Raw genomic sequence first — 25411 nt, 5'->3', positions numbered from 1 at the left:
TAAAAAGCAGGCTGAGCAAGCCATGAGAAGCAAGCAAGTAAGCAGCCACCCTCCTGTGGTCTCTGCATCAGCTCCTGCCTCCAGGTTCCTGCCCTATTTGAGTTCCTCCTGTGACTGCCTTTGATGATGAACTGTGATATAAAAATGTAAGCAAAATAAACCCTTTCCTCCCCAAGTGGCTTTTGGTCATGGTTTTTCATCACAGCGATAGAAGTTATATCTAAGATAAATGAGTATTGAGTAAATAGCATCAGAAATAGTCAAAATAATATTATACGAAAACTCTCCATCATAAAGTCATCCAGATGCTTTCTGGCCATCTAGGGATTGTATCTACCTGGAGGATAGGCAAATAAAAGCTAAAACATAAAACATGGTAGGAAAAAAAATATAGCTTTAAAATCCAGTTCTAGCACTATTAATATAAACGTGGCCTATCTAAACTTATTCTCTATATCTTTATGATATAGAGATGATTTATTCTGCTGCACATGGTGAGGATTAAGTGAAATAACATGAAAAGCCTATAAATGGGAATAACAGTATAGGTCACGAGAAGGCGGGGATATAGTTTGCAAGTCCGTAGCATTCCCCTGCACCAAGACATTATCATGGCATCATCAGTTCTCCTGGCTGGTAAAACTGGGCTTTTTCTTCCTGCTTACATAGGGTACAGAGTTGTGAGATGTACAGAACTCAACCCATTATGAAGGAAGTAGGTCATATTATTGCAATCCCTCATGCTTGAAGGACAAAAGCTAGAACCACTATGGGATGTTCAGCTTAATTTTTGTCCCTCTTTATTATTCCCTATAAGCCAAACTATTTTTGAAGACTTGATTTAAGTAAAGAGTTGCATTTTGTTACATAAAATACAGTGGAGAATGTGATTCAGCCCTTAGCTTCGAAGAAAATGGGATAAAGAACTAACTGTATGCCTTATAACAAAATTGGAAAATTAAAATGTCCTCGGCAAAGTAAAGGTAAATGTCAGATTCTGCTAAAAATGACTTAATAGTGGGCCAGTGAGGTGGCTCAGTGAGGGGTAAAGGCACTAATGGACAAGGCTGATGACGCTCAGCTCCTTCCCCAGGACCCACATGAGTGAAGGAGAGAACTTGATGTCAAATGCTGTCCTCTGAACTCGACGTGCATGTGCCCATGTGCATCCACTCACCTACCTGAGTAAATAAATAAATACAATTTTAAAGGTTAAATTAAAAAATGAAGATGCCTTGACAGAACATCAGATTTTTTTAAGGCATTCAAATCCAAAATTATTGACACTCTACACATAGCCAACATATAAGTCTGAGCTTATTAATCTTCCCGTTGCCCTGCTCTAATTAATCCTGAATGTCTCACCTTCCTGCCTACTATCTTCACACAAGCTACCATTTCTTGAAAAGAAGACATCAAATTCTAAAAAGAAGACACGTTCAGGAAAGCCACAGTGAACAGAAGGAAGAAGCGATTGTGATGAACAGTATGGCTGGATGATGCATAGTGTTTATTCCTCACAGTTTATCACCTGCCTTCCTCCCAACAGAGAGACTTTTGTTTCTTTCATAGTTTTTCAGCTTCTTCCTAACATAAAGAAGATTTACAGAGATTTTTCTTCTCCAGTGATATTCCCCTTGCAAACCAAAAGAAATTATAACTATTCTTCCATGTGTTCCATAGGTATGATTGTGCTATGCAAGACACATTGACACCAAGACAAAACCTTTCAGCCTGATGGCATCTGCATTGCTCCACTGAGGACACACAGCCTCATATAGAGCCGGTGTGAATTTGAAACAGTCAGTGAGGAGTTCTTTGCAATCTTTTGTCACAATGTGTATCTGTCATTAACTAGAAATACAGCATAGCAGAGGGAAATGGAGCAAACAGGAAAAAGAGCTCGCTTTCATCCTACGTATCCAGAGGGTCTGCTGGGAGGAAAATGTTCCTTTCCTTGGCCAGTAGAGTAACCAGGCCTAAGAACTTGTCCCTTCTCTCTGGAATATGGACCTTCACTTTTCTCATTTTGCTTTCTGCCTTCAATTCCTGTCCTTTTCATCCATTTCTACTCTGGAGGGAGGAGAGGGAAGTATTTACATAATACAAACTGGACCCAAATGTCAGTTCCCCCCTTACAACATCTTCAGTACTGCTTACATGGAAAGTCAGCCATTCTATCTCCACTCCCTGCCCCTAAATCATCTATCACATCTTCATATGCATATTATTTCAGTTCAATTGAATTGTTTGTAGTTTCCTATACCAGCCAAGTCTGAAATGAACTTCCTCTATAATCTACCTGAAAAATACCTAGAGTCAGCTAAAATTCTGCCTGAGAAACTATCCCTAAATGCTTACCTTAACCACTCTTAACCATGTAGACTAGTTAACTTCCTTCGTGCTCACATGACACCATGTATATAACTCCAGGATAACAGTTTTCATTCTGCAATATAATTATTGGCTAATGTACTGGCTTCTCTGATACACTGACAGCATAATCCACACTCCTTGCTAAATGTGTGATACACAGGAAGAGCTGGCACTCTTCCTGTTAAACCAAGCAGCAAAATAATTAAGGAAGTTTTTTTTTAATTATATAAATAAAATGCAATATACTAACAAGAGGACTCAAGCTATCGATTATTAACCCAAACTACAAATGCCACTTCTCATAGCTCATTCTTATGTATGCTGTAGAGTCCCTTTGCCTCTGCATTGCAAACTGCATCATATCTGTATTATATGTCTTACTACCCCTTGCACTTAATGGTAATTAGTACTACCTATGCCCGCAGTTTGTCACTGAATATGTCAGCTTATGAGTAATATCCACCAATGTCAAGGAAATTAAAACTGAAAGTGAGTGTATCCTACAGTTATCCTACAGTTGGCATAACACAGGGAAAGAGTAAGATAATCCAAAATAATCACAAGGACAGAAGCTCTTGAGATAAGCAGAAGAGTTTTGTATTACAAAAAGGAAGTTTATGGCACTATAGGCATAATTTAAAACTCATATTACTGACCATGTTTTTATAAAGGGGAATGTCAAGGTATTTTGATGTGTTTTCTCCCCCAGTATGTATACATTTGGTGGACAATTTATAATAACCAGAGAGATCAACTGCTCCTTTATGTAACTGTCAAAAACTATTCCTCCCCCTTGGCATACTTTTTGTGGGGGAATAGTGCACAGCAAAGGAAATGATCCCAGAGATAAAACATTACTTTTTTAAAAACTACCTTTGCCTTCACTACTTCTAACAATTTGGTCTGATTGCAGATTCTGCAGCGGCCATCTGAGGCTTTGTGCCCTGCTTGCCTTAAGACAGCTAAAATGCTCTGTTCCTCCCTTGCTATTCTGAGTCAAAGCAGCCTGACCCAACAGGAATGACAAGCCATTACTGACTTTGCAAGGTGTCTCTTTGAATGACAGAAGCAGTGGCTTCTGCCTGCAGATATCCACGGCATCTCCCAATCTCCCAGGCAGGTGGTTTTTTTGTAGGGTATTCAGGATAAAACTAATAGATCCTCTTCTTCCCCAAGAGTGCTTTTTCTGCTTAGATCACATAATAGAAAATTAAAATGCTCAACCAAAATTCCCAATAGGAAATATAAATCTCTGCAATGTTTTAATGACATGATTATCTCCCACATGCCTAAAATATTTCTTTAATATGAGCTGAGAGAAAATGATACGGTCATTCATAAGGTCCAAGCACTTGAATGTCCCACTTTAGAAAATGACCTTCCTGACCTAGAGAGTAATAAATTAGGAACTCAAGTAGTCTTTTCTTCCTTTTCAAAGTTCTTCCTCTATCTGTGCTGAATAAATTAAAAGGAACCAGACCCCCATGACAAATATTGAGAGAAACATTAATCAATTCCAGAATTGATCCTGTTGGGAGATAGTCATAGTATAAGAGGCTTAAAACCTCTTTGGTCCTACCCAGAATGGAGTAATGTTCTTATCCCCATGATATATCATTTTTACAATTATTTTCATTGTGTACTTTTCAGTTTTCTGTCACCCTTTTGGAAGAACACTGGCTTCAGCCCCCTCCCCAACAATGGCTGTTCTCTAAGAGGTCTGACAGCTAGAAGCCCTCTAACATAACAATACCAAGGGTCACACAGGGCATCTTTCACTCCAAAGTGGTACAAGAGCCTTCTCTACCTTGCAGGTCAGCTTTGGTCAACGCAACTTTGTTAGCAAAAGAACAGAAAAAGCGAGAACAATAACCAGAGGTTAGTTAAAGTTGAGTCAACTGGGTAACATCACAGAAACAAAAACGCAGTCTGCATAGCCAACATCACGCAGACAGACACTCGAAATGCTCAACAAGGTCACCAGAGACAGCACAGACAAGGGGATGCACAGACCAGGGCAGAGCAGGCCTCCGGGGAGCCAAGTCAGCAGAGCTGGGACAGGGAGACAGTGAACTTGACAAAGCACAAGCAATGGGCGGGCCAGGAGAGTCTTCCCACACATACACAGCCAACCCCAAGACATACAGCCAGGAGAGAAAGGCAGTGTGTGGCCAGACTGAAAGACAAATGTGCACATTCAAAGCCCACAAAAATACTTTGGAACATTTAGGAGCTGAGCGCGGGCGACTCTCGATCACCCCAATCCCTTACACCCTTGAAAATGCCACCAAGGAATATGGCACCAGAGTTATGCATTTCTATCCAGGTGACCCATGGGGGACACCAAAATGCTGAAGTTGTTCAGTTTGTAGGAATGTTTGTGGGCAAAAAAGGCACCAAGTGTATGTCCTTTTTAGTGATTCATGCTAGTTCCAGAATGAAGCACATAATGTTTTCTCCCAGATGTTTACCTTCTACAGCTGGAATAGCACCTCTGCTCAACACACCTTAGATTCTATGGCTAAGCTAATCTCAACATAAGAAAAGGTGTTTACAAGCCAAGTGTTAATTTAGGCACTATTTTAAAAAATAATCCTTTCCCCTAATAAGAAGCCAAAAGTCACAGCTAGAATTTGGCTAGAAATCAGACAATTTCTAAGTCAGAGATATAAAATCAAAGCCTACTTCAAGATCATTCTTACAAACAAAACAAAACAAAAAACCCTAAGAACCAAAGAATACCAAGTTCCTAAATTTAAAAATAATTTCTTACTTTTTTTTATTTCTTATGCAAATTCTTGGTGGATCAAATAATGGGAAAATAATACATTTATTCCTTAGGGATTTTAAAAGATTTTAAAATTTCAATGCCACTGACTTTTGCAAGAACATATGCTATACAGTAGTCTGTTTAGCCTACATATATAAAAACACAACATATTCACCATCTTAAGTAGATTCAGGTCAAGGTTTTTGGTAACGACATCCCATCCCCAATTTGGTTACTATTCTCTATGAAGAAATGACACCAAGTTACATGCTCTCTTTCCCATCTATCCCATGTGCCTTATACCCTAAGACAGTCTTAGGAGTCACATGCTGTGTGCAAGAGACTCATGGGAATGGAATCTTTTGTAGTCTCTAGAAGATTTTAGGCCCCTTTTTCTTCCCTTCTATCTTTCACTGCATTATTTCCACAAAACCCTAAAAAGGCTCCCAAGATCTTCTCAGAGGCCTTATCCACAAAGCTACAAACTACCAATGATAGTAATTTATGCCTTAACCTACTTTTTGGCTATTTTTCCTGGCCACTTAAGCTAATTATCTAAGTCATTTGTGTACAATAAACAAGGACCTTCCTCCCTCCCTTGGTGCTCATCCTCCACTTCATCCCACCCAGTAGGGAAGTCTTAATGCTCGGTGGGCAACCATCATAATTATCTCCATGGCAATAGAGTGCATGTGATTAGGCCCATGGGCTTTGCCATAGATGGATGGGAGAGCCATCAAGTCGTAGTATCCGGCTCTGAACAATCATGGCACTTAGAGAGAGGCTGGAGTCCACCGTAATGCATGTGGTGAAGCTCACAAGCTGATACTGAGCTTCAGGGAAGCCAGTTCTCCCAATGTGACAGGTAATTTCCTTCTGCTAGCGTTCTCGCTGCTGTTTCCCCTAAAGCTCTCCTGAGTAGGGCTCAGCCCTTCCTTCTCTCTTTACATTTTGTAAAAGTTAGTTTTAACCTCTTTTTATTCCAGTCCTGTAGCTTCATTTCTTTATAACCTCAAGTCCGACCTTCTATGGAACTGTACTTCCAATACAGCAGCCAGATACACATGTAACAACTGAGCTTCAAATGTGCATTTTGTGAACTTAGGTGCTGCTACGAATATAAATTACTCAAGCTTCTTAAGATTTAATGTAATCAAAAGGATAAGAAATACCCATTAATCACTTTATTACATACACTGAAATGCTAATGTTTGGGTTATATTGGGTTAAATAAGATAAAATATAAAATGTAAACTAATTTCCTGTTACTTTGTAAACTAATTTCCTGTTATTTACACACTTTAAAATATAACTATTGGGAAATTTTAATTTTATGTACGACTTACACTACATTTCTTATTTTCTTTTTATTTTTCTCACATGTGTGTGGTTTCAGTACATGTACGGATACTATGGGTATGCAAGCACATGTGTAGAGGGGCCAGAAGCTGGTGTCAGGAATCTCCTTCAATGACTGTGTGCCTTGTTTATTGAGGCTGTCTCGCACCTGGACCCAGAGCTTGCTGATTCAGCTAATGTACCTGGTCAGCTTGCTGCAGGGATCCCATCTCTGTCTCCTATGCTCTGAGATTGTGGATGAGCTGCTGCATATACCCAGCATTTACATGGGTGCTAGGGATCTGAAGTCTGTTCCTCATGCTTACACAGCATGTACAAGCATGCCTTGCTAAGACATCTCCCCTGCCCCTTCTACTTCATTTCTATTGGGCAATACAACCTGAAGATTATATGGATTCTTTCTAACTTTTCAACTGGAATAACCTAAGTCATAATAAAAAAAAAACATTGCTATGTAAATAGTACCTTGTCCTTTCTTTGAAAAAATTTCAATTGTGTGTGCGTGTGTGTGCATGGATGTGAGTGCAGAGTCTGTGGATGTAAGAGGAAAGTGTTGGATCCTTGGGTTTAGTGTTATAGGTGGCAGTGAGTCACCTTATCTGGGTGCTAGGAACTGAATTTACATCCTGTGTAAAAGCAGGATTGATTTTAACTCCTTAGCCATCTCTCTAGCTCTGTCTTGTGTTTTTAATATATAATTTCATACTTTAATTTAACTTGATATAGTGCATTCTGGAATAAGCTCAGCTCCTGTCATCCCAAACTTTCTAAAGTAAGATTCTTAGGTGAATGCCAAACACTTCATTTTTTCTTGCATTTTCCTTTAACATCTGAAAAACTATGAATAGACCAGTAAGTCCAAAAAATTTTTGGATGTTGTTGAGTTGAGTGAAATTGTGCAGCATTTTCAGGAAAACACAAAATGGCTACTTCAAGTGCCTTTTGATTCTTAACTTCTTGCCCATCTCACACACACACACACACACACACACACACACACACACACACACACACACACACACACCACCTTATTTATGGCCATTAGAATTAAAAATGTATTATTGGATAAAGGAAAACTGGAAGCAGAGCATAGGGGTGACCCTTCTAATACTAGTCCAACACAGACAACCAACTCAGGCAAAGGGAAACATCTTTTTTAGCACAAGTTAGCCTGAGAAGCATTTGCAAAATTCTGCTTTAAAGGAATGAGTTAACTCAAATGGAAGCTGCTTTAAAAGTAGTGTTCATGAAGTTGAACACAGGAAATACATGAACAGTTTTGAAGTGGAAAATGGAAAACGGATGCAAGAAAACACAATGCATTGCACAAAGGACCATAAGGCTCAGCCAGAGACAAGAGAAAGTAATCTTGGTGACTGTTAGGCAACTCCTCTGCCTGTAGATGACCTGCAGTCACTTCTCCAGCCAAGTAAAGGCAGGAGTAAGCCCAGAATGTGTTCACTGCTGCCCTCTACTGGCTCAAGCTAAGTTGTTCTTACAGTCGTCACAGCTCTGGAAAGACCAGTTCTTTTCAGTGTCTGCAGAAACAGGCTGAGCATGGTTTGTTGTGCAACATGGGTAGACATGCAGTGCTATTATGTGTCTCACATGAGATAATATTCAGGAACAATAATCCCACGTTTATCCAGTACCCACTATGTATCAGGCATTTTGTATCTTTCTGATTTAGTCATATTACTTTTGAAGGTGCCTATTATTGTCCCATTTCACAAAGAAAGAAAAGATAGACCTAAATGGTTAAGTAAATTAGCAAATGTCACCTGGACCTTAATCCAGGGCTTCCTAATGAGGGTGCTGAGAATATTCCTCTACAACACACTGGGGACTGACAAGCAGAGCCTGATCCAGTAAGTACTCAATAAATATTAGTCTCCTTCCATCATTGTGACATTCTGACATCATTTCTCTGTCTCCCAATGGATTTGCATTAATAATCCAGCTATTGTTAGCCAAAATAGGAAGCATTTTATAAATGGTGATATCAATCTGGACTCTTTGCTTTGTCCTTTACCATTATTAAAATAGAAATAGAAATCTCTAGTGCCCTTTTAGCCACTATGAAAATAAAGGCACAAATTGGGAGAAGCCTGATGCCCACAACAGGGAAGGTACTTCACTGCTGAGTATGTGAACCTGGAAGGACATCTGCCAGCATACCTTCTTAGAGCTCATGACACATGTCTGGCATACTCAGCCAGTGACAAGAGGACACTGATTAGGATGCACTGTTGGAATGAGTGAATGAGAATGACAAAGAATGGGTAAACTGAGGAAAGAGGCACTGGCAGAGCAGCAAGGAGGCTTGATGCTTGTGACGAGGCTGTGCCTTAGAAAGAAGAGAGGTTCTACCTTCACAGCCCCGCTCGATCTGTCCACTCCTGTGGAGAGCATCGTTGATGAGATCAGGCAGGCGTCCATTCAAGTCTACAGAGGCTAGACAGCCCTGAAATCCATCCCGGGAGGCCACAAGTTTTGGGAGGTTGCTGTACATGCCCTGAGCTAAGCCAGCCATGTAGAGATCACCTAGAAAAGAAAGCACAAAATAAAAGAGACCGAGTAGAGAAAGGATGTGGTAGCTATGTCCACGAATGCTTAACACCTTAGACTATTCCTTAGATGATGATAACATGACCATGGGGTATATGGGTCAGTTAAAGTAAGAATAATTACCAGACTTTCTAATTACTAATATCAAAAACCCAAATATTTCTTCTAGGTCACTTATTTGTGTTCAACATCTAGAGTTGGAATCACCATATCAACTGTATGAAGTAGACATCTAATTAAAAGAAGTAAAACTTAACCACATTTTCAACAAAACAACCATACGTTGAGCAGTTTTTATGTATTTATTAGAAATAATATGTTGAGAGTTTTACAGACATCCCATCAAAGGTCTAACAACCCATAATTAGAGTACCAACTACTATCCTTCTCTTAGTTTATGTATCAACATGCAGTACTCAATATGGCTAAGGCATTGTTACCAATGTCACCTGGGCAGAAATGACTTAGATGATTCAGAATCCCCCCAGCCCCCATTAAGGACCCTTCTACATTTTGACATAGCCTTGACTTATCATCTCATCTTTCAGACCCCCAAAACACATTTTTAATATTACCAGAGATGATGAAGCATTTTGAGGCATGCTCTGCATAGAAACTGGGTAAGTGGCTTTATGGTATAAATCAACACCTTTCCAATGGAATATGTGTGGAACAAAACATATGGCTGGGACTCCTAACCTGGAGTTTCCCTGTGGAAACAACTTTTCTGTTGAGAGATGGGCTGTCAAATACAAACTTCTCTATAAGAATTACCTTTCAAATCCAGATTTTTGGCACCATTGATGACCTGAGTGACTACCTTGGTGTCCACTTTCAGGCTGTGGGTATTACTGTTGTCCCGAGTGATGACGACATTGTGCCACTGGTTGTCATTCAGGGGACGGTCACTGTTGCCTTTGATCACATTGGGACCATTACCAAGATCAAACACATAGTGTATATACCTATGAGAAGGGGAAAAAAAAGCACATAATCACTTCAGGTACCATGAATTGGTTCAGTGGCAATCACATATATATCAAAAACTAGGGGCTTCAAATCTCCCACGCTAATCCGGCATAGCATAGTAATTAAATACACTAATAAGAACTGTCAGTAATTATGGGATCATACTTCATTTCAGTTCCATATTCACAGACTGATAGATCTTCTTTCATTTTTTGGATCTTTTTTAAGTCAAGACTTTACAATATAGTACAGGTTGGCCTGGAACTCACAATCTTCTTTCCAAAGACTAGTGCTGGAATTATGGGCATGTACCTGCACCTAGCCCAAAGTCTACTTCTTTAATGGTTCATAGAAAGATCTAGATCTAAGAAGTGGTACAGTTAAGATCCTACAAAATACAAAAGAACAACAATAATAAAATTCAATCAATATTGGTCAATGTGTTGTTTGTTTGCTTAAGACAAGGTCTTACGTAGCCCAGGTTGACATCAAATTTGCTATCTAGCTAAGACTGGCCAAGTCTCAAGATAGTTTACCGTGCACACCTGATCTGACCTCAGTCAGGAAATGAAGTAGTAGTTCAACTTAAGTTATTTGCCCGACTTGTGACCTCAGTCAGCTGGTAAGAATGCCATCTCACAGAGACAAGATCCTCTTGTCCCTACCATAGAACTGCTGGATTTATAGGCATGTGAGATCACACCCACCTAGTGTATGCAGTGCTAGGATTGAACCCAGGACCTTGGGCATGCTGAGCAAGCATTCTAGAAAACCAGCTACACCCCCAGTTCTGTCTTTGTTCCTATTTCACTACTTTCCAATATATTATAGCAGAATAGGGGAGAGAAAGAGAGGTTTAAAAATTAGAGTCTTAACCTCTGCAATGTCCCTAAATTCAGGAAATTCAATTTCATGGTTTTGGTTATTAGGGGACTGTGTCCATGCTCTCCCCTGAAAATAAAAATTGTAATGCTAATAGTAGTATTGAAAAATAAGTAGGTTTCATTTCTTACTATGTATCTGCTGATTATAATTAGTAATACCCAAAAGATGTGTATAATACACCACAGCCATAGATTATATAAAAAAGCTTATCCCACAATAGTTTCAAAGGACTGTATTTCATAGTTAAAAGATTTATAACATCAACTTAGTAGAATTTCATTAAATAATCTTAAGGGTCCCTGTCCTTTCCAGTCCTAATCATCTGTGGATCTTTACTATCAAGGAGCGTACTAACAGGGACAGAGGTTGGGGAGTAAAATGGACAGTGTTCTTCACAGCCATAGTTTACAAGATATTTCAGTAAATATAGCCAGCATCAACTAAGTGATTTCTCCTACTTACCCCTTGACCAGCTCAACTGCAATAAAATCATTGCCATCACCACTATTGAAGAGAATGAAGCCATCAGCTGAAGTGGTCTTGAACTGGAAAAAGAGGTGCATGGATGTGTAAGCCTGGAGGGTGGCAAGGGTCAGGTAGCTGCTCTTGGTCTTGAAAGTGACAGGGTCAGCGATGATGTTCCTCAGTCCAAAACGAGCCTTCAGTTCACAGTAGTCAATGTCCCCATTTTTACACAAATCAATGTAGAGCAAGCCATTGAACATGAGGCTCTGAAGGTGACCAATGAAACTGGAAGGGACCACAGAGATGTAACGCTTCTCAGTCATGATACCAGTTTCAATATTATGGAACTCCAGGCGGGTGTGGTCTCCCACCATCGTACCTGTAAAATCAGAAATGAGGTAGGAATGGAAAAAGTTACTCTGGTTTTTTCACAGCCACCTTACTCCATCTTACAGGAGGAACATGTTTCTAAGTTTCTGAGTTCTGTTCCAGAAAACAAAATACTTGCCATAGTTCATAGAGCACACCTGACCTGACCTCAGTCAGGAAGTGAAGTAGTAGCTCAACCCAAGTTGTTTTCCTGACTGGTGATCTCAGTCAGCTGCAGAGAATGCCATCTCATAGAAAGAAAACTGGGAGCTTACTGACAACCCAAGTTAAAGGACATCACCATCCATCTTCTTCATTCAAGAAACAACTCAGGAGACAGAGGCAAGCAGATCCCTGAGTTTGAGACCAGCCTGGTTTACAGAGTCAGTTCCAGAAAAGCCAGGGTTACACAGAGAAGCCCTGTCTCAGAAAAAAAAAAAAAAAAAAAAAAAAAAAAAAAAAAAAAAAAAAGAAAAAGAAATGATGGAATCTAACTACAAATCACAAGAGATTATTTTTTTCCCTGACCAACAATTTCCTGTAGTAAGTCATTACTTGGTACTTAGAAAAAAAATTTATTTTTTTCTTTTGTAAAACATCTGTTGATTTTACCTATCAACAACTGGTCATGGTTTCCTAAAAATAATACTATCTCTTTTAGAAGCTACACTTTATAATTGAATCCTGTGGACTGGATAAAGTTGATTGATCATAATCAGGTTGGACCACAGAATTCATCTCTATTCATATAACCATAGACTTTGATCTAAAGAGTGAAACTGTGGTCCTTGAAGGTTGGAAGGTTGATCTGTGTCCAAGCACCTGAACAATGGAGCCCCAAAATCACAGTTGAGCACTCCAAGGTGAGACCTGAATATTTCTAACAAGTTCCAAAGTTACCAATTGATGGATCATTTTTAGGAGATGTGTGTGTGTGTGTGTGTGTGTGTGTGTGTGTGTGTGTGTGTGTGTGTGTGTATAGTAACAGTTAATGAAAAAGAGGCCATGAATCTGAATGAAAGCAGGGAAGGGTAAATGGGAAGGCTTAGGGAAAGGAAAGGGAAGACAGAAGTGTTATAATTACATTTTAGTCTCAAAAATAAAAATGTAAAAACAAAAATGAAGGTTCAAGAGAAAGGAGCTGAGATAAATGCTCTTGGGGTTAAGAGTTTTATTAGGAGATTTGTTAATTCCACAGACAGCATGGCAGGGGTCCCACGTGAGTTATCAGTTCAATCAGACAAAGTGGCCTTCTCCTTAAAGCTTTCCAAGGGACGAGGGAAGGTCCTACACTGCATAGTTAATACATATTTTATAGCATGTGCTGTGGTCAGGTCATCCTTGATTCTTGGACGGTGAGGAAAGGGAGGAAGATTGCAGGGTCATCACGGTTGCTCCCGCCAGCTCCTCTCAGAGAGCGTGAGGATAGCCAGGCTGTGGGGTGCATGGCCTGATCTGTGAGACCTCTGACTCTTGATGCAACCAAGCTCATGTGGCTGATTTAGGGACCCATTCTTAAGTGCACCCAGTTGATAACCATGCAAGCTGGCTGTATGACACTTCAGTTGCAGAACATTTGCTGGATCAGTGAAGGAAATCACGTTGCAAGCCAGCCTTGTTAAGGAATAAGAACAAAGTTTGGAGGTGCTGGAGGCCGTGTAGCAACCAGAGGGCACTGAGCTGACCAGAAGAGACACCAACCCCAAAGGCTTGGAGAAAATAGAGGAAAACAAACATCGTTTTGGTGTCTGAAACTAACCACAGAAAATCTGGACTTTTGTAAACTACATCAGGCTTCATTTCACACCCAGAGCTCCTCTGGGGTACATTTCTGATATTTGTTATCAAGGGTGGTCCAGTTGACTGAGAGCAACAGGCATAAACTTTTCGTGACCTTTGTGCGGCTAGCGTAAGCACAGTGATGGTGAATGAAGAGGGCTTGAAATAAACACAGAGATGGAAATTGTAAAAACAGAATCAAGGAAAACATTATGAGTATGGCCGAAGCTGAATTTGGCTTCCTCAACATGTCTATAGAAAATTCATACAAAGCTGTAACAAACTGTGCTCTCACCCTTGAACTCCGTCCTGATAACCCTCTTCTATAGTGCAGCCACCTTCTAGTTTAAGAAGCTCCACTTGCAAGGCACTCCTAGAATCCCTTACTTACTTCTTTTTCTAGAAGACAGGGGTTGATATAAACTAAAAGACTCGTAAAGGAAGTTTACAAGGGAAACTGTGTGCTCATTGTCCATCCCCTTAAACTATTTCTCTTAGTTGGATCAAAGCAGCTTGGGAAACACCCAGCCTACTCCACTAATCCATGATTTTGGTGCTAAAGAATCCAGTCTGGTTCTTGTGGAGAAGGCCAGCATGACCCTGAATGGGGCTCATGTGAACATTCTGTCAAATTCCGAGGTTCAGTGAAATCAAGCTATGGTTTTACCATCAGATGTCTCACTGATAAATAACATCTGATGTCCAGCCATCTTACATTTCTTTCTCTCTCTATTGGTCCAGAATTTAAGCGTCAAAGAGAAATGGTGGGCGTGAGTCTTCTTGGATAATTTAGCTTGAGTCTAAGAGATTCAACCATGTCTGAAAAATTTGTTCACCTCCTTGGATTTTAAATATAGGTCCTGCCTCCCGAGACACAAACTCAGAAGTGGGATTCAAAGATTTGCAAATGAGCACAGAAATCAGGGATTAAATTTGATGAGCTTCTTGGTGGTGTTTTGACAACTGGTGTCAAACTGTTCTTTTAATATAAGCAAAAATAAAATAATGATGTTCGTTAAATACATAAGTTGTAGTTAGAGCAAAAAATCAAAATGCAACATAAATTTGTTAACAACTGAGTAACTAGGAAAAGGAATTAGGACACGAAATTACTTAATATTGACAATTGTACTAGTCATAAAATGAACACAACCTAAAATGCACATGTTTTACAACAGTGAAGAAATTGACATAAGCACCCAACTCCAGTTTGGCCCTATCTCTTCATACCAGGTGTGGGGACCAGTATAGAACGTGGCAGGAAAGGGGATCACAGACAACCTGCACCTAGTCAGAGAACTATCAGGTGGGATGTCACTAATCCTGCCTCACACACGTCCTTCCACACAGAAATTTCAGAGCGAAGCACCAGAAAGCAACGGCCATCCCTCGTGATCCAAAGACTTCCAAAAGGAATCAGAGAGTCAATTTTAAATTCAGCTAAGAGATTTCCGCAAAATTTTAGACAAGCTCATCTTCAGGACTGAGAACTGAGGAAGTTCTGCCTACCAGAAAAAAAGTTTTATAAAGCAGAATAAAGGTACATAGGGTATTGGTTGAGATAAAAGAGAGGCAGAGGAAAAAGTTGGATAAGTAGGACAAGAAATGAGCAAGGGGCTGGGTAGTGTTGGAGCAAACCTTTAATACCAGCATTTGGGAGGCAGAGGTAGGTGATCTCTGTGAGTTCGAGGCCAGCCTGGTCTATAGAGCTAGTTCTAGGTCAGCCAAGGCTACACAGAAAAAAAAAACCCTGTCTCAAAAAAAAAAAAAAAAGAAAGAAAAGAAAAGAAAAAAAGAAAAAGAAAAAGAAACAAAGGAATTCCAGAGCTTAGCCCAGAGCCACAGATGGCTTGAGAGTCTAAGATGATTCAGGGTAAATATAGGACAGGGATCTAGCAATGTGGGTCCCCCAATTAGAAAAGAATTGGCTCAGTTATTAGCTGAAGACACTCTGTTTCTTCATTCCCCTGTTACACAGATTAAAACCAAACCAACCACACACACCCTAAAACATCCTATATTACTACATCTGATTAAAAACATTTTAAAAAAATCCTGCTTGACACTTGAAACTTCCAACAAACTAGCCAAATAGGACAAAATGAATCTATGTGCCATCTAACCCATATGAGCAACCGAGAACTCAGCAAAAGATCCTGTCTTCTGAATTTCGTGTGTAGACCAAATGTTTTTCTCACTTATTGGTAAGTGTATGCATACCTCAGAAAGGCTGTCCTAGAATTCCAGAGGAAAGAAAAATGATGTGGGTGAAAGATAATGAAGAGAAATGAGGACTACCTATCTCTATATGCAAGGTCTTGTGCTAAGCACTCCAACTATGACAAGTGCCATTACTACCATTAAGTTATTGGTGGCATCATTACGTCACCTTAGAGGTGAAGCAGTTTGGTTAAGGTCCAAACAGGTGGTATGGTAGACCTTCAGTCTGAATCCAGATGCACACAGCACACAGACCTCATCTTTAGAAGTATACTCTATTATCTTTGAAGAACATATTGATTCATTTTCCATATCCTTGCCCAGAAAAAGCAGCAAATGGAATTGATCTGCTACCACTGCCATGTAGTAACTGTAATAGAGTCCACACTTCTCCACAGCTGGGCAGCATATGCCATTCCACCTAATTCATGACAATTGGTCATCTTTCCTAAAACAACCTTGTTGCCTTCGTCCTTAGTAGCAGTCACTTCCATGGCTCATTGGCAGGGAACCATCCATCCACATACTACCCCCTCAGAATGAAGATGAACATAAACCCCAGGAGAACTCTGGCCAGATCTGCAACTTCCCATAAAGCTAGAGCATATAGTGGTTGAGTATACAGGCTCTGAGGAATAACTTCCCTGGATTTGAACTCCAGATCCGTGATTTTTTCACTTGGTTGCCTTGAGTGTATGTGGTTCTTAACATTTTTACTCTTTTATTTGCCATTTGTGAAATGAGCATGAATTTGTCAGGATTAAAGGCATCAGCACATGCAAGTTTTAGCAAGTTTCTAGGACCTTAATCATTGGCTAAAAGTAATTATTCTGTAGTCACTCTTTTCCTTTCTTTGAATGTTTTAATCATTGTTCATTTACATTACAAGCAAGCTCTTTTCTACAAATGGACCACTCAAGTGCCTTCTGGGCATCTCATGGCATACAGTGGAGGCTGAGTTCAGCAAGCTTCAGTGGTATGGTGGGAGGACATGTAGACAAATTGCTAACCATTTAGCAATTCATCTACAGGGACATGCGTCATGCTCATACTTGAAATGTCAAGTTGAAGGGAAGAATTTGTATAGCCATTTTTTTCCATATGATTCCTGGCCAAAAGTACAAATTCAACCAAATAATAATGATGATAATGATGATGATGATGATGATGATGTTAATAATAATAGCATTGGAAAATCCTGGGAGAAGGCACTAGATCTCGTATAGCTTCTAACCATGGGAGATTAGTTCAAAAAAGTTAGGGATTTTCACATTTTCGTCACAATTCTCCAGCCTCACTAGATCCAAACACTTTTCTCCACATTCTCAGCGCATTTTAAAACCATATGCCCAAATACCTTATTCTAGAAAAATTTCTGAAACCAAATATATTAGACAACTAGTGCATATTTAATTATTGATGATTAGCAATATACATTCGCTTATCAAAAGCTCCCAATGAGCCTTGAAATAAAGAGCTTCACTTTCTTACCTAACATTTCATATTTTCACTTTATCAACTTTTTATTAACATGGGGAATAAGTTGTTGGTGGGAGATTTTGACAAATTATGTTTTATTCACAGTGTAGGAGAGAAAAGTGAGTTTGGGCTGGAACAATGAAAAGAAGAGTGATTTTTTTTTTTTATACTAGCCATAAGTTCTGGGCCAAGTGTGTGGTTTGAGCACATTAGGTCACTGTTCTGAGGAGCATAAAGCAAGCATTCTTTTAATTTGTTCTTAATAATAGAAATCTAGCCCAATCAATCAATCAAGCCTTATTAACTGTCAACTGAACTTAATACTTTTCCAAGAATACAATTATATAATAATAAATGAAAAATACCAGTTTGGAGACTATTTCTTTCTTGGCCTTCGATGACATGTGAGCCTGGCCTACTCTTTATGTCATTTGTACAGACTAGTTAGAAATTTGGCACACTAGGGGACCTTAAACAGCATGAAAGGGATTACTAAGAAAGCCAATATGACACCACTTACAACCATGTATATTTTAGATTCATTGCCTGATTTTATGAATTCTATAAACTAAAAATCAATGTTAAAAAAATCAACCACAAAAACACCAAACAAACAATCAAACTCTTTTCTCCCCAATTTCTTTCTACTTTGTAGCTGTTATCTTCCAACAGCACTAAAGTAGGGGGTATGGCTGAAAGTAAAAGAATTCATTAATTTCAAATAAAATTACTGGATGGCTTGGACATTCCACAGCTTAGCCTTGTGTTCTAATTGTTAGCGCTAACAGAAAGCACAGTACATAATTGCCTTTATTCCAAAGGTTCTATAAAAGAACAATGTGCAAGGCCAGGGATTACTGTACCCTTAGTTCTGCAGTTCTTTGTGACTGTTCTCAGGGCCTGTGTTTTGTGGTTTTCAAGGAAAATAAATGGAATGCACTGCTGAGTGAGACTGGGGTGAGAGTGCCACCTAGTGGCAGCTATTTATAACATGCTGTGAATTGCATCATTCTGGGATTTAACCAGTCAAATCCAGAGGAATTAGTGCCGCTCACAACCATAGCATTTGCAGACCCCAGTCTGATCTCACAGTTCATGGGGACAGTTTGAATAATTAATGCATATTGAAAGTGGCTTCTGAACAACAAAGTTATTTTTTTTTCATCTCGTTTTCTATATTCGTTTCATACCATTAAGTTACCCTGAAGGCCTATAGGTCAGAAGATACTTCCAATGACTGAGCTGTGTCGTTGTGGAAGTGGAGTAAATGGAATAATTGGTATGGCTCTGTGTGCCTTCTTTTTCTAGGGTGGAAGAGACAGAGTGCTGTGGCCGACATCCTGAGATGTATTCCCCCACCTCGCCCTACCCACTTCATTATATTTTGCCTGCACGGGAAGAGAAATCATTTTCTTTTGATGGATTGTGAAGTGCAGCGAACTGTTTCCTTCCCAGGAATCACACAGACGTGGATTTGAAGCTTAATTACACAGCTTTAACTTCCCCATTCCTCTTCAGTAAAATGACAATAGGAACATTTATTTTGAAAGAATATGTTGAATTATTGAAGATTAAAGGAACTGATAATCTTAAAACAGCTAACACAGCATCTAATGGTGACTGAATATATGCCATGTGTTTTTCCTCTGTCTAGACTCTCTCTCTCTCTCTCTCTCTCTCTCTCTCTCTCTCTCTCTCTCTGTCTCTACACACACACACACACACACACACACACACACACACACACACACTATGATTATAGACTCTAGAAGTACTGAAGCTCAGGCTCATAAAGTAAAATTAAATTTTAGGACCCACTGTCACAGAACATTTATGATGAAAAGGGCCTTAAAAAATCACAAAAGTTCAAGTTTAAAGATGGTGAAATGAAGAAAAGGAGATTTTTGTCTACCTTTCCTAAAGGCATAAAACAATTTATTGGCACTGATTATATTAAACCCAAGGTTTCTGACTGTCCCAACTCTCTTGCTCTTCACAGAAGGCACCAGTGGCAACAGCTGAGGTTGCAGACTGTATTAGACAAGAGTCGGGGATAGTGAGCAGCTTCTCAAACATCCTGCAGGGAATTAACGTTGAGGCTAGATCAGATGACAGCAGAGTCCCATGTCATTGTCCTGTGTTGCCTCAAGTCTCTGCCATGGAGTGACTTCAGCATACCGTGTGCTTGGATACTAGGCTGGCGACTGACTCGGGATCATTGCCTGATTAATTACGACTATCCATCCAAGTTCAAGAGCGAGTCCACCTTCACTAGCCACTGTTCATTTTTCCACCCCAATTCATTGCTTTCTCATCTGATGGACAATTATAATCCTACCCACCTACGTCAGAATCTCAAGACATATTCTTAACATTTTCAAACATCAGAGTTCCTTCTAATCTACTCAGTTGGTTCAATAATGGAAAGTGGGTAATTTTTGTGCACCTTTTATCTTCTGTTATTCTAGAATATTACTGACATGTAGCATGTCAGCAGGAAGCGCTTGCACATGGCATGGGACTCTCAGTGTTCATTTACATATATATGGATGCATTCATTTACACATTGCCTTCCTAAACATAAATTTGCAGAGGATTTGCTTATTTGAGCATCACTACATGCCCAGTTCTTCCCACAACAATGCTTGACATACAGTAGGTACTTAGTGAATAATAATCGAATAAATGAAAAGATAATTAAAATAAACAGGTCCAGTACCTTCTACCACACACACTTCTAGTATTTATTACATTCTCTGTGACATTCTATAATTTTGGACTCCCTACTTCCTTCTATTAAAGAGTTATTTGTTAGCTGGTAGAGAGAACAGACACATGGAGGGTGACTGATCAGGCATTTTTTAATTATTAGTAACAGAGGGGTCTATACAGCTCTATGCCTGTTCTCTGGATAGACTCTACACCCAAGAGAAAGCCTGATAAGAAATGATACTGGAATAGTGGGCTAGCTGTATACTACAAGTTGAAGAAAAAGGATTGTGAAATACAGAAGAAGGGGATTCTTAGCCCTGCCTGTGCTTGTCCATAGAGAACAGGATGTGTAGCTTCCATTAAATAAACAGAAACTTTCCAAAGGGGAAATGGCAGACAAGACAGTGAAAGCAGACATCATCGCTACACTTACCCTCAGCCACGTCATCATCCACTGTCAACTTAAGGCTTTTTCCTCTCCGCACTACCCGGACAGTGTGCCACTCATTGTCGTTGAGCTTCTGCCCTGCATACAGGGTCTCAGGTCCTTTGCCTAAGAATGGTGGTAAGTGTCAAAAGTTAGAACCAGTTCTCAAAGTACTGTTCAGGGCATTAAGTTTGTCAAAGCCACACTGGTGCACATGACCCAGGAGAGCCATGGATCCTATGCCCACGGTTCCTATAGAATCCTCTGTATCAATCTCCAAAAGCAGACATCTCCATTGAAACATGAAGGATATTCGTCCATAATGAAGGAACTAAATATCTCCTTCATGCAGAGTTATGAGGTCTTAAAATACTAAAAACACTTAACAAGATTTACAGCAATCTCTAATCAGCTGGCATTTGTTTTGCTAAGTCTTGGTATCTGAAATTTTATTTTTATTAGTCACTTGCTTCTTTAAGCATAGTACAAAAGTGTGGCTTTTACAAAATATTTACCAAGCATGTGAGAAATAACTCTTCAAGTTCTACTGCTTTAACTTGCCATTTCAACTAACTCACAGTTTATTAGAATTTAGCAACCATAACAATTGTAAAAGTAAGCAACACAATAGAAATTATGTCTAGGTTTAAACACTGTAATTAATACCCCTGGGGTAACATGAGAGGACCCAGGCTTTTCTCATTGTTCATCATCCTCCAAAAAAAGCAAAGCCAACCAACCAAACAAACAAAAAACCCAAAAGATCCAAAGCAGGAAATAACATAAATTTCAAAATTGAACATGTACAGCTCAAAACAGTGTTTCACATAAAGTACCACTAGGTAAAGGAATGAATTAAGTTGTCTCAAGAGAACCTATGTTAAAGACAGTCAAGATGAAATTCAAGTTAAGCCTCTGAAGGGCCTGAGAAGCAAGAAATTGTGGTGTTTAACAGCAAAAGACTGCAAGACAGGGAAACACAAGGCATTAAAACGCTCCCTTTAGCAAGAGAAAAGAAATTAACTTCAGAATGTATGTGATCATTGACCTAATATGGAAACTGGAAGACAAAGATGTCAGAGAAGCTGTGGCCATAGACCAAGCTTTTCCTTCTGAGGCACAGAGCTCATCCATGCAGAAGCTGTTGATTAAGTATTGCTGAATGAATCAGTCAACATATGGACAGCTTTATGCTTAAAAGGACTTGAAATGTACTAAAATATGTAAGAGAACAAGCTATGATACTCTATTTTGGAAAGAAAATAGTAAAATCAGCTAGGTAGAAATCTCTAGATAATTCTAAGTTGTACTTTTTAAATACTGAGCAATTAATATTTCCAGTTTGGCTGGCTGTAAGAGTTACCAGAGGTCGTTAAAGTTTGGGATTTCTTTTTCCCTTGAAAAATAAAGGCACTAGAGTGAAGAATTTTATTTTAATTGAACCACAAACAGATTTTTTTTTGTATGTATCCACCATCCATCATGCAACTAAAATGAATAAGAATCTTGAACATTCAGTGACAAAACCCAGATTGGATCCAGTGAATCTCAAATCCCGTACCTATGGCATGAAATGGTGTATGAATCTTAGAAGAAGAATTTGCTAACAAACAACTGTTATTTAATCTCATAATTGCCTCTTGATGTTATCTTGAATTCACCCACTAACATGGAATCTCCCCCTACACTTCAACTCACTAGACAGACCCATTCATTATCTCCTTCAACTCAAGCCTCAGATAGATGCATAGTCCCCTTGCAGACCTCTCACTAAGAGGGCATTGGGAGCAAATGGACCATATCATGCTAGTGCTTTTTAGAAGAAGAGCAGAAGTTCTTAAAACAAACAAATCTGCCTTTGTGTTTTATGTTTTCATCCTCTTTATTCTACATAAAAATTCTTTGCTAAAAGAGAGCAAAGCAAAGACGAAATTGGAGAATAGTAGCTATGGAGGCAGAACTGTTACAGATACGGGCTATTTAAAACCTCTCCTCTAACGGAACATCTGTTCTTTAGGTAATTTTTTTCACATCACTTAATTTTTATGATTAGGGACAAGGTAAGAGAGAGAATGACAAGCACAAACGCAGTCAGTTTGGGACAATGCTACTTAAGCATTATGTTAGCTACAGAAATGTAAAAGAAGCTTTGTTTTTGCCCAAAGTGTTTTCAATGAAGCCAGCATTTTACAGGTACAGCATTTAAGATATTCAGCAAACATGCATGGTGGCCAGATTCAAACATGAATGTTTAACTGTCCATTCAACTTTAAAGCATTAGAATGTGATGCCCTATAATCAAAATTGTGGAAAGATTAATGGAACTTTTCATGTCCTGCTATTTCCAACACCACTAATTCTCAATACTCTAAGAATGGAGGGGGGAGATGCACATTAGTTTCATTAAAATGACATGGAATCTTATCCAATATTCACTTTCATGTAGCACCCTGACAAACTTCAGTGAGCTTTTGTAAAAATCATCTTCTGGAAGTGAAGTGTCAATGGCATTTATCTTAAGCCAAAAGGTCAAGGCACCATGCTAGTAGAAAGTGATTTCTAAATCCCACTGCAAATTTCGGCAAAGTGAGAGGGGGTGTCAAGTTAACCTGCAGCTCACAAAGGAGACTCAGTTGGTAAGTAATACAAATTGATACTAACATAAGCCAAAAGTTAAAACACACAAACTTAGGCTTGCAAAGCTGAAAGATCGAACCCAGGGAGGATTCCCACCCCACCCCCCAAACTGGACAGACTCGGTTAAAAAGCCAGTGAAGCAGCATCAGTCAGACAATGACAGTTGAGTTCTTTCTTGCAGGTAGAGGGTGCCCCCAGAAGGAAGAAGGAAAAAGATATTGTTTAAGTTTGATTCAAAAGGAAACTACCAAGAACTAACAACCTCAGATCCATACATGTTCTGACATTGTTGTCTCTGCAAAAAACTAAGATGATTATGATCCAAAGTTGGATACACATCGGCTATATGTGTTGACGTGTTTCCCTTCTTTCACGGTGTATCCAAGAAATATTGATCTCAAGAAATCCTATGATTCTCCTCAGGCTGTTCAGATATGAGTGCTGCAGCTAAGCAGAAGAACCCAATCGACTCTCATCAGCTGACTGTCCCAGATCATGACACTTATGATAAAGACAAAAAAAAAAAAAAAAAAAAAACAGGGAGAACGAGTTTTGACCTATAGAAGTTTGTAAGAGTAGAGAGTCGAATTCTTCATTACTGAAGGACAAAGAGCCTATGATGACTGTTTGGAGTGGTACCAACAGAATGCCCACTCCCTCTGGCCCTGCTACCATCTCACTCGGCATTGTCTCTTTGAGAGAAGGCTTTGCCTCATGGAACATGGACTCACTTTCTGATGAGTGGACAACAGAGAACAAGAAATAGCAGCTGAAAAACACCAGACAGACTCTTTTCTTGAACCCCCATAGTAACCCAAGAGAAGCGCCAGGCCTTTAAGCAAGAACTAATAATAAAATCAAAACAAAACATTAGAATAAAAATCACTGCTGTTCCTTGGAGGAAGATGACACTCAGATATCAGGAAAGTGTCCCCTCTCTTGGCAGACCCGCCCACGGTGAACTTTAGTTTCATCATTTTTAATCTAGTTAGGCTTTTTAGAAAACAGACTATATTGTATAATTTTGCAGAACAATATAGCCATGAAAACTACAGGTTACCCCCAATACTCATGACATCACCAAATGAAGCTTAACCTGTTGGTTTTGCTCATATGCAGGCAGTAGAAATTCCTTCCATCAGCCACAAAGGGCTATTTCCAAAAGTGGAGGGGAACATTCAGGGACTTTTGATTGTGTGGGGGAGGAAAGGGGTGGCCAGCATGACTTTTATTCACCTGAATTTGTGTAAAAGAGAAAATGATACCTTGGATTCCCTAGGAGCCATGTTCCACATGAGTCTAAAAGAAAGTCTTACAATACGCTAAAAACATAAAAATGTCTCTCTTAAAAAGGTCTATATGATTCTATATCTATATGGTATGGTAAATGGATGTGCAAATTATTGTATTAGATAAAAGCAAAACAAAGACATTGATCAAGAAAACACTTACCTTTATTCCGTCAGCATCTAGCTGTGACAAGTATTCTACTGAACCCAGAGCAACACAAAGTTTCTATTGCCCATCCTTCCCAGAGAAAACAGATTATTTAGGAGTAAAGCAAAGACAAAGGAACTTAAGGAGGAGAGTAGGGACAGGGAAGCATTTTTATTTTCTGCCTAGAAAATCCAAAAAAAGGTTGAGGCAGTGTCTGGTTCGCCTTTGTAAGTATAAACGTAGCAGATTTCCACAAACTCATTTCTAAAGCATGCATTCTCCTAGGAAAACAACTGTAAAGCAGAGTATATAAAACTACTGTAGCAAAACAGCTCGACCATATTACTTCATTTTCACCAAAATCCTCAAGCTTCACGGGTAGCTGAGGAACTTCCCATAACAGGTACAGAAGACACAGTGATCTCAGAGTGAATCTTCTATGGGGAGACTCTCAGTGAGGTGTCAAGAAGGCAAGTAATCCAACTGTACAGCCTGAGCACAGGCACCATGTTAGAGAACCAGATTCTCTAACTTTCCAGGGAGCCCAGCACAAGTAACATGTTCAGCAACAGACTGTCCATTCTCTTCTAGGGGCTGTCCATCAACCTCAGTACTTCCTGGGCTAATGGTGCATGCCTACTCACCTGTGACAGTGTATTAGGGGACCGTCTACTACAAGGTTTAACAAGGTTAATGAGGAACAGTGAGGCCATGCAACCAGTGCGATATTGAGGATAAGATAAGGAAAATGGAAAAGATGCTTCACGAGGCTTGCTGTCTAGTTACAGGCGAGGAAATCTGAAGTACCACAAATTAAGGACTATGACCTAAGTCTTGAGAGAGCTGAGGTCTTTAAGTTTAGAGGGCATGGGGTCCTTGTGCTCACAGATAATCACTAGAGAGACCAAGAATGTTAGACAGGCAGGATTGTCTCTTAAAGGAAGATATGCATAACCTAT

The 25411-nt window shown here is 39.4% G+C and overlaps 1 protein-coding gene across 11 annotated transcripts in view; it reads right to left on the bottom strand.

Moving 5' to 3' along the window:
* Nucleotides 1-25411, bottom strand: part of Nrxn3 (neurexin 3) — a 1488381-nt gene that overhangs the window by 812760 nt on the left and 650210 nt on the right. For 7 of the 11 annotated variants that reach the window (XM_059279967.1, XM_059279968.1, XM_059279962.1 and 4 more), the window contains 4 exons: nt 20385-20504; nt 11390-11771; nt 9848-10038; nt 8876-9049 (listed from right to left, as the gene is read on the bottom strand). In XM_059279967.1, the coding sequence (XP_059135950.1) occupies nt 8876-9049; nt 9848-10038; nt 11390-11771; nt 20385-20504 (867 nt within the window). Of the gene's footprint in view, nt 1-4183; nt 4211-8875; nt 9050-9847; nt 10039-11389; nt 11772-20384; nt 20505-25411 lie in introns of all 11 variants that reach the window. The other 4 variants (XM_059279961.1, XM_059279965.1, XM_059279963.1 and 1 more) reach the window with 1 other exon arrangement.

This window comes from Peromyscus eremicus, chromosome 14 (genome assembly GCF_949786415.1).
Source record: "Peromyscus eremicus chromosome 14, PerEre_H2_v1, whole genome shotgun sequence".
Lineage (NCBI taxonomy): Eukaryota > Metazoa > Chordata > Mammalia > Rodentia > Cricetidae > Peromyscus > Peromyscus eremicus.
The sequence above is the reverse complement of the archived record's forward strand: the minus strand, read 5'-3'. Positions and strand labels throughout refer to the sequence as shown.